This window comes from Gossypium hirsutum, chromosome A01 (genome assembly GCF_007990345.1).
Source record: "Gossypium hirsutum isolate 1008001.06 chromosome A01, Gossypium_hirsutum_v2.1, whole genome shotgun sequence".
In the NCBI taxonomy this organism is placed as follows: Eukaryota; Viridiplantae; Streptophyta; class Magnoliopsida; order Malvales; family Malvaceae; genus Gossypium; species Gossypium hirsutum.
The window spans coordinates 65,215,161-65,228,654 of NC_053424.1; the positions used below are offsets into that span (position 1 = coordinate 65,215,161).

General features: G+C 33.0%; 1 protein-coding gene across 1 annotated transcript; it reads left to right on the plus strand.

Moving 5' to 3' along the window:
• Window positions 1-703: 703 nt before the first annotated feature.
• LOC107925328 (coiled-coil domain-containing protein SCD2) lies at window positions 704-12,134 on the plus strand. Its single transcript, XM_041100386.1, has 17 exons — window positions 704-1,363; window positions 1,894-2,063; window positions 2,494-2,566; window positions 2,674-2,715; window positions 7,350-7,412; window positions 8,922-8,971; window positions 9,066-9,093; window positions 9,422-9,496; window positions 9,616-9,726; window positions 9,807-9,867; window positions 10,109-10,225; window positions 10,335-10,456; window positions 10,566-10,635; window positions 10,858-10,899; window positions 11,002-11,042; window positions 11,530-11,656; window positions 11,823-12,134. Exons 1-17 carry the CDS (start codon window positions 968-970, stop codon window positions 11,894-11,896), a joined length of 1,662 nt encoding a protein of 553 aa, XP_040956320.1. The 5' UTR covers window positions 704-967; the 3' UTR covers window positions 11,897-12,134.
• The last annotated feature ends 1,360 nt before the right edge of the window (window positions 12,135-13,494 follow it).

Below are 13,494 nucleotides of genomic sequence, written 5' to 3' on the forward strand. Positions count from 1 at the left end.
CAAATAAAAATTGATTTGACCATCGGTTCGATCTGTCTAATCAGTTTAATTGGTTCACAAGTCAACAAATCTAACCTCTTTTTTGGACTAGTACCTCGACCAATTTCTGATCTAATTGGTCTAATCGGTCATTCAGTTCAATTTTGAAAATAGTGGCGATACTTCATGCACTTAATTTAATACAATATAAATATTCAAAAAAAATTCATTTATACCATAATTTTCAAAAATTTAATTTATAAACCCCTAACTTTTAATTTATAATTTCCATAATTGGACCATCGTTTGCTGGCCCAATCGGTTCAATCAATTCGACCAGTTCGATCAGTTTGACTCCTACGACTGGTTCGATCAATCCATATGATTTTATTAAACAAATCATTAAAAATTCATAAAAAAATGGTTCAACCGTCCAATCAATTGATTCATATCGGTCCCTAGGTCAACTGATCCAATGCTTTTCTCCAAAGTACTATCCTGACCGGTTTGCGGTCTAATCGACTAGTCTAGACGGGTTCAAACAACAATGTTCAAATTCTCTTAAATAATTAAATTTTAAAAAATATTTTAAAAATTAAAATTAATTAAAATCCAAATCTAAATTTAAATTATTTTAAATTTCTAAAGAAAATAAGAAATTCAAATCTAGATTTTAATTTCCAAATGCATGTAATTTAAGGAGAAATTATTTTACAATATTGGTTTTTCATTCAAATCGTGCAGTTGAAATGAAAAAACCGAGTCTGACCTGGGAAGCAAAACTTAAATTTTAAAACATAATATATAAAAGAAATTCTCCGTCTATCTCTAAAACATGGTTATCTTCTGTCTTACTCTTTGCTACTCTCCTTCCACTAAGATCTAGGCTTGCCTTCACTCACTTTCTTTTTTAATTATATTGTTAATTATTACTGTTGTTACGAATAAAAGAAACAGAATAGAATCCAGTTTTACTAACTTCGGCTTGATGGACCGGAAGCGAACGGAGAGCCCCAGCTACACGCGCCGGTGGAGTAGTCACTCGGGCACGGGGAGCACTGGCGGCGGTGTTGAGTCACCTGCATTGTCGCCGGCGCATAACCAATCCCGCCACGCGCGTTCTTCCTCCGCCACTGGCATTTCCAGCATAAAGCGCACGCAAAACTTCGCCGCGAAAGCTGCGGCTCAGCGGCTGGCTCAGGTCATGGCTTCGCAAACCACTGACGATGACGATGAAGAAGATGACGGCGACGATCTAGGTTTCCGGTACAGTGCTCCACCTCCTCTCGCTCTGTCTAGAAAAAACACCGCCGCTACGGCTGGTGGTGTCGGTAATAGAACCGCTCTTAACTCTACGAGGATCGGGAGATCTCCTTCACCTGCGGTAGGTTTACTTTATTTGCTAAATTCTTACTGTTCTATTTTTACTCGTTTGCTTTTTCTTTGAAGTAGGGCTTGATCTTTGAGTTCGATACGTCGCAAAGTTGATTTTAGTTGCATTCTGTCTTAAGTTCTGTCGCTACACGTTTAGTATTTTCTTCTAAATTTGGATTTTGTGTTTGATCGAGAAATTTGTTGCTGAGGAATTTGTATTAGGAGAATGTTAATAAAGGAGAGATCAGATTTGATCTCTGAGTTCAATGCGGCACGAAGTTGATATTAGTTGCATTGTGTTGTAAATTCTCTTGCTTTACGTTTTGTGATTTCTTCTAAATTCAGATTGTATACGATCAAAAAATTTGTTGGTAAGATTTGTACTAGGAGAATTTTAATAAATGCAAAATAATAGCGTGGATAATGGTTAATCTAATAATGTTTTATGCATCGATTGCTAATGTTAAACTCCAAACTAGATGTTTTAGTTTACTAGTGTATATGGAGGTCTAACCCGAATATCTGATACTCTGGGACTAGTTAGCACGGAACTTGGTAGAGGAAGCACCATCAGTTCGATCGACATCAACTGGAAGGTCATCAATGTCTCTTCGTACAGCACCACCTGTACCGCCGCCCAATAAAACATCACTGAGGACTGCTGTATCTCTACCTTCTGAGTCTCCGAAAAACCGACAACCAGAGAAAAGGTATAAAAAGTAGCAATGAACATAAAGCCTCACACTCAGACTAACAAAAGCAAAACGAAGAAATTTAGTTTCCTTCTTTTATCATAGGACTTTCTAGATGATCAAATAAATCACGATACCAACTAGTTCATTGTTTATTTTTACTTTCTAGGGTGTATTACTTTTTTTTTTTTTTTTTTCTTTTATGGTCTTTTAGCATTTGTATGTTGAATTTATACCATCTTGATTAAGCGTAACTATTGAATTATTGCTTTGAAAGCAATCACCTTTTCCTTTTAAAAATATATATGTTATATTAATTCTTACACCATTCAAACAAAAAGCATACTTTTATATTTGTAAGTTTGTATGGAAAGTACTTGCTATTAAGGGAAATATCTTTATGGTTATTTATGTAGCAAATAAACTATGTAAATATCTATGAATGCAGATTCACATCAGACATTGGGTTTAACTTGAAAGATACAGGAGATTACCGTGAGGCTTCTGCACTTCGAGATGAAGTATTCTAATCACACTCTAGTAACATAAATATTCATTTTTGTCATTCACAGAATTAAATGCATTCTTAATTTGCAATCTATGAAACTGATAATTATTTGTCATACAGCTAGATATGCTGCAGGAAGAAAACGAGAATGTCATAGATAAGGTGTGCAAATCTTATTCTTAGTTGATTTAACGTGTAGTGTGGGCTCTAATGCCATTTGATTGCAATTTAATTGATGCAAGAGCTTTATTTATTAATATTTTATTATTTCAACTTTACTTATTAAGTATGAGATATATTATGGATGAGTAGGTTTATTACTTATCTTTAGGGTTTAAACCCAAGGCTAGGAATAAAACATTATTTGCAAGAAAGGCTAGTAACTTGGCCTATAAATAACTTGCAAGCTTTCAGAGAGAAATTAGAGAGAAATTAATAGAGAGAAATTAGAGGTTTTTTTTATAACCCTAGATTATTTAGAGATCCAACTTCTTTCTTACTAGTTTTTAGCTTAATTCTATTGATTTAATGCTATTTTCTTTAAACCCCATCCAATTTAGCATCAGAGCTTAATTAAATATTAGGGTTTGTCTTTAAGCCATGGACACATTAGAGGTGGAGGAAGAGAAAATCAGGATTGAAAAGCAGAATTAACTATGGTATGATGTGTGATTGAAGAATTGTCATGTGCAATTTATTCTTGGCTTTGACAAGAATATGTGGGAATCTAGATGGAAATTCTAAAAGCTGCTTACAACCAGTTTTACATATCAGAAGGTACTTGCATTGATAAATTTGATTTTGGTGAGGAAGATTTTCTTGGCAAAATGCATGTGGAAGAGTAAGACCATGATCTATTAGATCTTTTTTATAATGTGTATCCTTAAGAAAGTGAAGAAATTAATGTGTATCCTGTTTGTTCCAAGAATGACAACCACATTCTCAGAAGAAAAGGAGGGATTGAAGGCAAGTTAGAAATCTCTTGGGATATTTCAAGGGACAATGTTGGGTGATAATTATGGAGTAAAAGAGTTGATTCAGTTTTTACAATTGAAACATATTTTGTTGAGAGTAATTTCAATGCCAAACTCAAGAAAAGTAGAAAAAACTTGAATGCTAGTAATGACGTGAAGGTGATGCATTGTTTCAGAGAAAAAAAACTACCTGCAATCAACATGAAAGCTATTACTGAAAGTCAAGTTTAAATGGTTTCTATTGAAAGATAGTTGCTAATGGATTAAAAGAACATGAAGGCTAGTAACAAATGAAGACTTTTTGGTAATAAGTTGGGGTGATTGTTTTCCTTTCCATTTGAACACTAATTATAACAAATGAAGCATTTTGTCTATGTAACGAATTTAGAGTGCTAGAAGGAGAATAGAACAAATTGAGTGAATGTATCTTTAGAATTGTACAATATTCTTTAGCACTCCCTTAATGCTGGAGTACAAATATTAATCATGCCCAGCTTATTTCAAATATAATCAACTTGAGCTACATTCAAAGCTTTTGTGTAGATATCTCCTAGTTGATCTTCAGTTTTAGCGTAGCCTATAAAGATAGCTTTTGTTGAAGCTTTTCACAAACAAAATGGGAGTTAATTTCAATGTGCTTGGTTCGTTCGTGAAACACAAGACTAGAAGATATATGAAGAGCTGTTTAGTTATCACACTATATCTTTGTTGACAATGAAATCTCTAGATCCACTTCACTTAATAGTTAGTGCACTCAATCTCACATAGATTGTGTTATAGCTCTACATCTTTGTGCTTGATTGGAATACTATATTTTGTTTCTTGTTTTACCACGAAATCAAATTTCCTTTAACAAACCACAATATCTTGTAGTGGATATCTTGTCCATCTTAGATCCCACTCAATTTGCATTGAGAAACATTCATTGTCATTGAGCCCATATAATAAATCATGTCTTGGAGCCTCCTTTTAGATAAAGAGTTTGTTTCAAAGCTGCCCTCTGTTTGATTATCGGTGAAGATATTAATTGCTCAACACTAGCAGAGCATGCAATGTCAGGACGAGTCATTATATGATAATTCAGTTTAACAACTAGCCTTCTATACCTCTTAGGATCTTCAGATAAATCACTATTTTTGGTCAGAAGTTATGCATTGGATCTATTTTAGTACTAGATGGCTTAGACCCTGGTTTTCTAGTTTATGCTAGTAAGTCGAGAGTATATTTCCTTTAAGACAAGAAAATACCTTCTTGTGACCTCAAACTCAAGAAATACTTCAAATGTAGACTTATTTGAAATTGATTGTGTAGTAAAGATTTCAAAGCATGCCTGCATCATCACTTCTAGTAATGACAATATTGTCAACATGCATCATTAACAATATTATAGTTTCTTTTAATTTTTTATAAAATATTGAGTGATCACAATCAGTCTTCTTCAGTCTAGATTCTTGGACCATATTGAATCTACCAAACCAAGCATGAGGAATTTGTTCCACCTAAACCATACAAAGGTATTCGAAGTCGACCAGTCTTTGAGCGGTGGTCACTTCATTTAGACTTCCTCCTGAAGATACCATAGAGAGAAACATTTTTTTTATACCTACCTGGTGTAAACGGCACTCATACATAGTTTCCATAGAGATGAACAATCAAATCGAAGTCAATTTAGTTACTGGGGAGAAGGTATTAAAATAGTTAACGTCGTAAGTTTGAACAGTCCCCTTAGCAACAAGTTGGGCTTTAAGTTGTGATATTGACCCATTAGGGTTGACTTAATCGTAAACATCCACTTGCACTTGATACTTTTTTTTGCTAGTAGATTGTTGAATCTCAAGTACTATTACCATCTAAAGTCATCATCTCTTGTTCCATTGCATCATGTCAGCTAAGATGGGACAATGTTTCATCAATAATCTAAGAAATTGAAACAAAATCTAAGGATGCAATAAAAGAGCTGGAAGCAAAAGACAAATTGTCCTAAAAAACAAAAGATGAAATATGTACATTGACATTTACCCTTTCATAGGAGGATAGATCAAGATTGGGATTAGAATCACAAGAGAAGGGATCCTTAGACGAAGAGATGAGTAGAAGACATGAGTTACGAGGTTCTTTTCTTAAATAGACAAGAACAATAGGTGTTGAGTGGTTGTTTGATCTAGTGCAATAGTAACTGTAGAACTTGTAGGCCAAGTTATAGTGTTATCCATTAGATAATCTTCCTCCTATTGACTATTGTAAATAGTTTAATCAAGAAAGGAGTGATTTGAAGAAAGGTAACATTAGTAGAAACAAGATAGTATTTAAGATCAAGAGAGTAACACTTATAACCTTTTTGAAGTCGAGAATATCTAAGGAACAGGCTTTGGATCCAATTAGTGACCCATGGACGAATATCATGAACAAAATAAGTACTATCAAATATATTAAATTCAAAAGTAAACAAAGATTTTGAAAGAAAATGATGTTGCAAGGAATATCACCATTGAGTATAGAAAGGGCATATGATTAATAAAAAACAAGCTATTAAAATTGCATCTCAAAATTGTTTCAGAATACTCATTTGAGAAAGAAGGGCTTTGGCTATTTCAAGAGGTTTATTTATTCTGTTAGCAACCCCGTTTTGATGAGTATAATTGGGGAAAAATCCAACGACCACGCAAACCTTGAAAGATTGACTCAAAAGAAGTCGAATCAGGGTGTAGGGAGTGCAAGGTGTACCTATTGGAGCCACTTCACAAGCCCCTAATAGGGGTGTGACACTTGACACCTATATTACCTCAAAGCCTCTTATAAATAGCAAGCACTATTGCCATTTGAATTCATCTTATAAGTCACCAAATCACTTGGTTAGAAGTTCTTTACTTCCTCTCTAAAAATTTAAGTTTGATGACATTGCTCACTTAATCGTCGAAGTGTTTGTTGGAGGTAAAATCCCCAATGTGCACTAATTCAACATTTTTTCTCACAAGTTTTCAAGATGAGTCTGAGAAGCTCGAGAGAGGTCCATTAGCGAGAAGGAATCCCCGGTTTAGGCTCTTGAAGTCCAAGCCTGTTCATCACATAATCCTTAAAGGTGTTGCCTTGAACCCCTCACGGCTCGTTGTCCCCGAAAGGAGCTTGAGCAATTCGGCAAGTTTGTTAGTCATGCTATAACCTCTGATTTAGACTCCTTAGGCCCCAAGGCCTATTGTTACCTACCCTCGAAGAGTGTTGCCTCGCTTTCTCATATGGCTCATTCAAGGAGTTCAAGTAGTTTGGGAAGTTCAAGCTTGAAAAGTGCGCAAGCCATGTAACCTTGAGCGTAGGTTCCCCAAGTCCCAAGGACCCTTGTTACCTAACCTCAGGGAGTGGTGCCTTACTTCCTCTGACTAGCCAAGTAACCCTGAGCATAAGACTCCTCAGGCCCCAAGGTCCCTCGTCACCTAACTGTGGGTATAGGCTCCCTAAGCTTCCATGGTTAGGCCTCACGTCACCTTACCTTGGACATATGCTTCTCAAGACTTCAAGGAAACCTAAGGTTTCTCACCACAACAAACCCATGGCATTGATCGTTCAAGCCATCTAAGTCACCTCACAATCAAATCCTATCATTGGCGCTTTGCGCCACTTTTCTCCTTTTCACGCATGTAACTCTAGGTTTAGGTTCTGAAGCTCTCCAAGGTTACTCATAGTTTAACCCTGAACCTACAAGTTTCTGTAACTCTACATTTTCTAGAGTTTTAACTTCTCTTTGACTCATCTTTAAAATTTAATACTTTTGGTTGTTGTTATCTTCCTTAAACCACATCATTAGTAATTCTTGAATGAACTTTACAGCTCAGACTTGAGGAAGAAAGCTGCAAGGAAGTGGAGGCTAGAGTCAAAGAGCTTGAGAAACAGGTAACATGGAAATTGACTTTTTCCTTTTTGTTTTTATTTATGGTTTCCTTTTTCCCTTACTACTACAAGGCAAGGGCAAACTACCAATTTGGTTGCTAAACTTTTGGAAGGTTTTGTTCAACATTTGGTCACCAATTTTAATAAATGTTATTATTTTGGTCACTTGACAATTTGTTGGTTAAAAATCATGGCCTTGCCATTTGGGTTTTTGTGTCATGATATGTTTGCTTAGATGGCATATTTTTGTTAGGTGATCAAAATCTTTCATAGTTTTGGATGTTCAAACTAGAAAATTTCTAAAAGTTGTGACAAAAAAAGGTAATTTGCTCTAAATTGTATCGGTTGATATAAATATTAATAAAACCAGAAATAAAAAATTTCGTTAAATTTTTTAGACTTTATATCCTTTATTCGTAATATATATAAAATCACAAATTTGAAGAAACTATTGAACTAGTAATATATCCTTCATTGTTGATTATATTATTGTTTTGTCATTTTAAATATTTTTTATTATTTATAAAATTTATCATATTTATAAATAAGAATTCTGATTCTTTTAAAACACTTCTGTTAAATGAATTTATATAATAATTTAAAAAAGGTTAATATTTGTATAGAAATATTTTATCTTTAAAGTATTATGTTTCATTAATAAAATAGTGAAAAAATATTACTTTAGTTTTAAATATTAAAATTTAATTATTTATATAATAAATAACTTTATATTTCATGTGTATAATTTTATAAATAATACTTTATATAATTTATTATATAAATGGTTTTTATTATTTACTAGATTTATCACAGGTATAAAAAAGAATTTTGATTCTTTTAAAACACTTTTGTTTAATGCATTTATATGATAATAAATAAAAAAGTTAAAATTTTTTATCAAATTACTTCATTTTAAAGTAATTTTTTTCATTAACCAAAAAAGTACAAAAATAATTCTACTTTAGTTATAAAATCAAAATTGAATTATTTATATAATAAATATCTTTATATTTCATATATATGATTTTATAAATAATACATTTATATAATATAACATATATATTAATTATATATTGTCAACAAACTATGATGGTTGATTTATTGATTATATTATTAAGGGAAAAATGAAAATTAAAGGGTTATTTATGATATGTAAACTTTTTTAGTATTGTAAAAATGCTTTAATAATGATTAAGAATTTATTATTATTATAATATTTGAATTAATAAAATAATTTGTACATTTCAATTATTTTTATTAGATTTTATTCTGAATAATATTACTTTGCATTAATTACATTATTAAAAAGTATTTATTTTGATTAATATTATTTGCATTAGTTACATTATTGAAATTTATATCATCTAGTAAATTATAGAACTTAATAAATAAATTCACATGTAACGTGTGTGATAATGTAAACTAGTTTTTTAAAAATGAGTAGTAACTATAAGGGATCATAATTAGATAAATGTGTTTTTACCTGTTAATTTTTCTTTTTCGAGCTTTTAGGTTGCTGCTCTTGGTGAAGGGGTATCTTTGGAAGCCAAACTGTTAAGCAGGTAGATTTTGGTTCAAACAACCTTAATGTATACCCATTTTTATCCACCTTAGTTTTATTTATCCTTTTCTAACATCTTGTGTTACCATCTACAGAAAAGAGGCTGCATTGCGTCAAAGAGAGGTATTTCAGACTTTGGATTCTGCTCTATTTGTGGATAGATGATTAATTCTAGGCTTCCCAGCTATATTTTGGTTTTTTGGTTCTTTTTCTCTTTTTTAAGTTTTTTAAATGTTGGTTTGAGCTAGGCAGACTCAGGTTTGTTGTTATAGCACAAACTGTGTTGAATTTTTAGTTTCATGTATTGTGGTAATCTTGACATTTTTCCTTTTGAGAATAGGAATGGCAATTTTTTTCTTGTAATTTTATCTTCAGGATAATGCAAAAAAAAAAAAAAAAGAAAAGAAAAGAAAAAAAGAATCATTCTTTTCCTTTTGTTTTATCTTCCCAGGCTGCACTTAAGGATGCAAAACAAACTAAGGATGTTGTAGACAAGGAGATTTTGTCTTTTAGATCCGAAGTTGAGGTAAATATCAGCAAGTAGTCTTCCTGTATTATAATCTTCTCACCTTTAAAATGAATATAATAACTTCTGCTCATGCTATTCCATATTCTCTTATGCTTTATTTATTTTGCTTTAATTAGAATGCTAAAGATGAGGCAACAGCCATTGTAAGGCAGCTTCATGGAGCTGAATCTGAAGTAAAAGCCCTTCGTTCAATGACTCAAAGAATGGTATTGACTCAAAAAGAGATGGTATGTGCTTATATTGCCTCAAAATTTTAGGAGCCCACTTTTTATTAGAAGATCAATTACCTTATGCATTTGAATTTCAGGAAGAAGTTGTCCTTAAGAGGTGTTGGCTTGCTCGTTACTGGGGCTTAGCTGTGAGATATGGTAGTTACTGGTAACTTATATTTGTTGTGAGGAGAAATGCACCATTCACTCTCCGTTGATTAAATCTTGTTGAATCATTCGACAGTCATTTTAAAGGGCATGAATGAATTACGGTCATTTGTTTTTTGTAAAAGAAATTTTACTTCATCCTGCCCCTTGTCAAGTTGTTAAAGGTTGAGAATGTGGTAACAATATATTCAAACTGACAATTACTGTTTCACCTCATTCTTGTGCCTTATAGGGATCTGTGCAGATATTGCTGTGTCTAAGCATGAGTACTGGTCATCATTAGCTCCTCTTCCTTTTGAGGTGGTTGTTTCTGCTGGACAAAAAGCTAAGGAGGAGTTTTCTGAAAAAGGCTAGTAAATAAATAATTTTATGCTTTGTGGTTAACTAGATAGTGGCATCCTTCTCTTGTCCTGTCATACACATTTTTCATGTTTTTAGACTATAACAATGTCGAGCAGGTGATGATGAGAATGAAAAGAGGAGCAAACTTGTTGAGGATTTGAGTGACCTGACTGGAGAAGGAAATATTGAGAGTATGCTTTCGGTTGAAATGGGTTTGAAGGAGCTTGCATCCTTAAAGGTACTCCCCTCTTTTCTTCCCAACCCATCCAAAAGAAGAAAGTGGTGCATTTCTGGAATTAAGATGCTACATGCATTCCACTGGCTTAATTCTGGCTATGTTTTTGAAGGTTGAGGAAGCCATCGTGAATGCATTGGCCCAACAGAGAAGAGCAAGTTCTGTTAGAATTTCATTGTCTGGTATGCTCTATATCACTCTGTAACATCTTTGCTTAATTTTCTGATTACTTTTAAATAGTTTTTTGTTTGGCTGGTTGGTTGTTCTTTTTATTTTTTTTTCTTTTTTCAAACTCATTTCTTTGCAATTTTTCTAATTCAACGCATTTTTTAACCTCAACCCATGCTAACTGCCTAGAGCTATCTCCTCTGATCTTACTGAATTCTTAGTTGCATGTTTTTCAGATATCAAGTCACCACGTGATCCAAAGTTTATGGAGGCATTTGGTAAGGCTAATTTATTTATTTAGTTGCTGTCTTGTTTGTTTCTTTGTATTCCCATGTTCCCAAACTTGCAATCACAAGAATGACCGGTATGCTTTATTGCAGAATTGAGTCCAGAGGAGTCTGAGGATGTTCTCTTTAAGGAGGTATGTCAGTCATCTTTCTTGGTTATCTTCAATTTTATCTCAATGATGTTTATCCACAAAGTTCATCAATTTCTTGGTCTTCTGTTAAACGGTTTTGTTTAATTGTTGGTGGCACTAACTTTATCCTCGCCCAATTACATGCCTTCAGTCTGTTTATAAAACCCAATAAATAACATGTATATTTATGTGTGTCGAAATTGCAGCAGCTTCAAATTTTGGAATTTCCATATTCTTGTCCGTATTGCTTTTCTTGCCAACAAGGGATGAGACCTGTTTGGCATGATGCTGAGCTTAAATATTGGATTCTCAATTTGTTTTACTTCAAATTAGTTAGCTACTTAGTTAAATAGTTAAATGGTTCCTGGTTAAGTTGTGGTCACTGTTCAGTGTGCAATAACATTTTCCCTTTAGTATTTTGTGTGTCCTGTTTGACACTTAGAAAGAGGAATATAATATTATCTGGCTGACTATAAAACATACTGTATAGGCATGGCTTACATATTTTTGGAGAAGAGCCAAATCCCATGGCATAGAGGAGGATACAGCCAAAGATCGACTTAAATTTTGGATCAGCCGTTCTGTGCATTCACCAAGTTCACATGATGCTGTTGATGGTAATATCTATTGTAGCATTAATTTCTTCAAATGGAAGTATTGGTGCAATGTTTCTCACTCTCTAAACTTTGAACTTAAAAATGTCAATTATTTTCTTGCATATACAAGACCGAACCCAATCTTTCTTGCAAGTAAGCACTTATGTTTTTTCTTGTTTTTGTTTAGTTGAGGAAGGACTGATGGAGCTTCGGAAATTGGGCATCGAACGTCGACTTTGGGAAGCATCTCGAAGGAATTGAGTGGGATGATTCTTCTTCAAAGAGTAGTTGAAAGAGCTCTTGACAGACTGCACTGAGATATGTATTTTACAGTTTCTAACTGTATTCGTTTGACTAGATTTCCCCTCCAAATGAGCTTCTTCTTCTTCTTCTTATTATTATTATGTAGATAAGTAATGAGCACTGATTATGGGTTGCATGCTTTTCTTGATATGAGAATTGAGGTATTGCTTCGGCAAATAAATTAGTTTAAAGGTAAGGTACTGTATCAAGTGTACTGAACCACGGGTATATATATTAGCATATGGTCACTAGCATGGTTTGCATCAAGATAAGCCAAGACGTAATTCGTCTAGTAATTAAATTTGTAGTGGTATAGAAACATATTGTTATCTTGCATAATCCTTAGGAACGATGTCTGAAAAGGTCATCTTGAGGTTAACTTGACATAAACATATGTTAAGGTGATTAAAAGTTCTAATGTAGTGACTTCTAGAGAAGCCTACAACCAGTGGATTCTGAATTAGTAAACCACCATATTACTGCAACATTCGCCAGCATTGCTCTCGATATTTCCATGTTAGGGGAAATAAATGTTCTAACCTTTCATGTCATTGTTATTGAAGCTTGTGTCACTGTTTTCACTGCAATTTCAATTTTGTGTTATTGTTTTAAATTGTTCCGCATGCTTAGATTTAATTTTAGTACCTAGTAACTCAATTCACTCATATTTCTGTTACTTACCATTTTGACATTAGTTAATTTTGCAATTAATTGAATTAACTTTAGTCGCTATGGAGATGATACTCTATACTTACTACTTTATTACTTGTTGATGACTGTGTACACTTGTACATATTCTTTAAATCTCGCTATAGGACTCTGAATAATAAGCATCATAAAATGGATTTTCGATATACTTTGGACTTTTTTAGCTTGAGGTGAAACGTAAAGTGTGATATTATTGTAAGATTCGATCTAATAGTTCAATGGGATTGAAAACAATGAATTTCAATGATGAAGTATATTGGTAAGGTTGGAAAATTCTATATATATATAAGTTTCAGTGAAATAAGAGATGCATGAATGCAATATCAATTTGGAAGGTTTAGAAAAGTGCTCAATATAATTAATTGACTAGTATTAAGTAGTATTACACGGTGGGATTATAATTCGAAAAGATGATTTATATTAGTAGATAATCTAAACATATCTTTAGTTTAATTGCTTGAGAAATTGATTGATTAATATTTTTTCTATTGAGTCTAATTTGGGGATACATTTTCTTGCTTATCGGAGTGGATGACTTTTAAAAAGACATAGATGTGACTAATTAGATTGACTATACATCAGACATAACGTACGTAGAATAGATTTTAAATCCGTTTATGGACTTATTCATATGTGATGTTCATAACGTGGCATATTTCAATCTTAAGTGGATGATGAAATATATATGCGGAACTTGTATATTTTGATGCAAATAAAAACTTGAGTTTAAATATATAAGGAATCGAAAGCTGATACGTTGGGTGTATGATTTTTGCAATATGTAGCATCATTCCACAACAGTGAAATTTATAGTCTAGTAAAAGGTAAATTATATCTTCTCATCGACA

Coding starts and splice junctions, on each gene's coding strand:
- LOC107925328 (XM_041100386.1), top strand. CDS start 968: ATGGACCGGAAGCGAACGGAGAGCCCCAGCTACACGCGCCGGTGGAGT. Junction 7,413..8,921: donor TCAAAGAGCTTGAGAAACAG/GTAACATGGAAA, acceptor TCGAGCTTTTAG/GTTGCTGCTCTTGGTGAAGG. Junction 9,868..10,108: donor GGGCTTAGCTGTGAGATATG/GTAGTTACTGGT, acceptor TGTGCCTTATAG/GGATCTGTGCAGATATTGCT.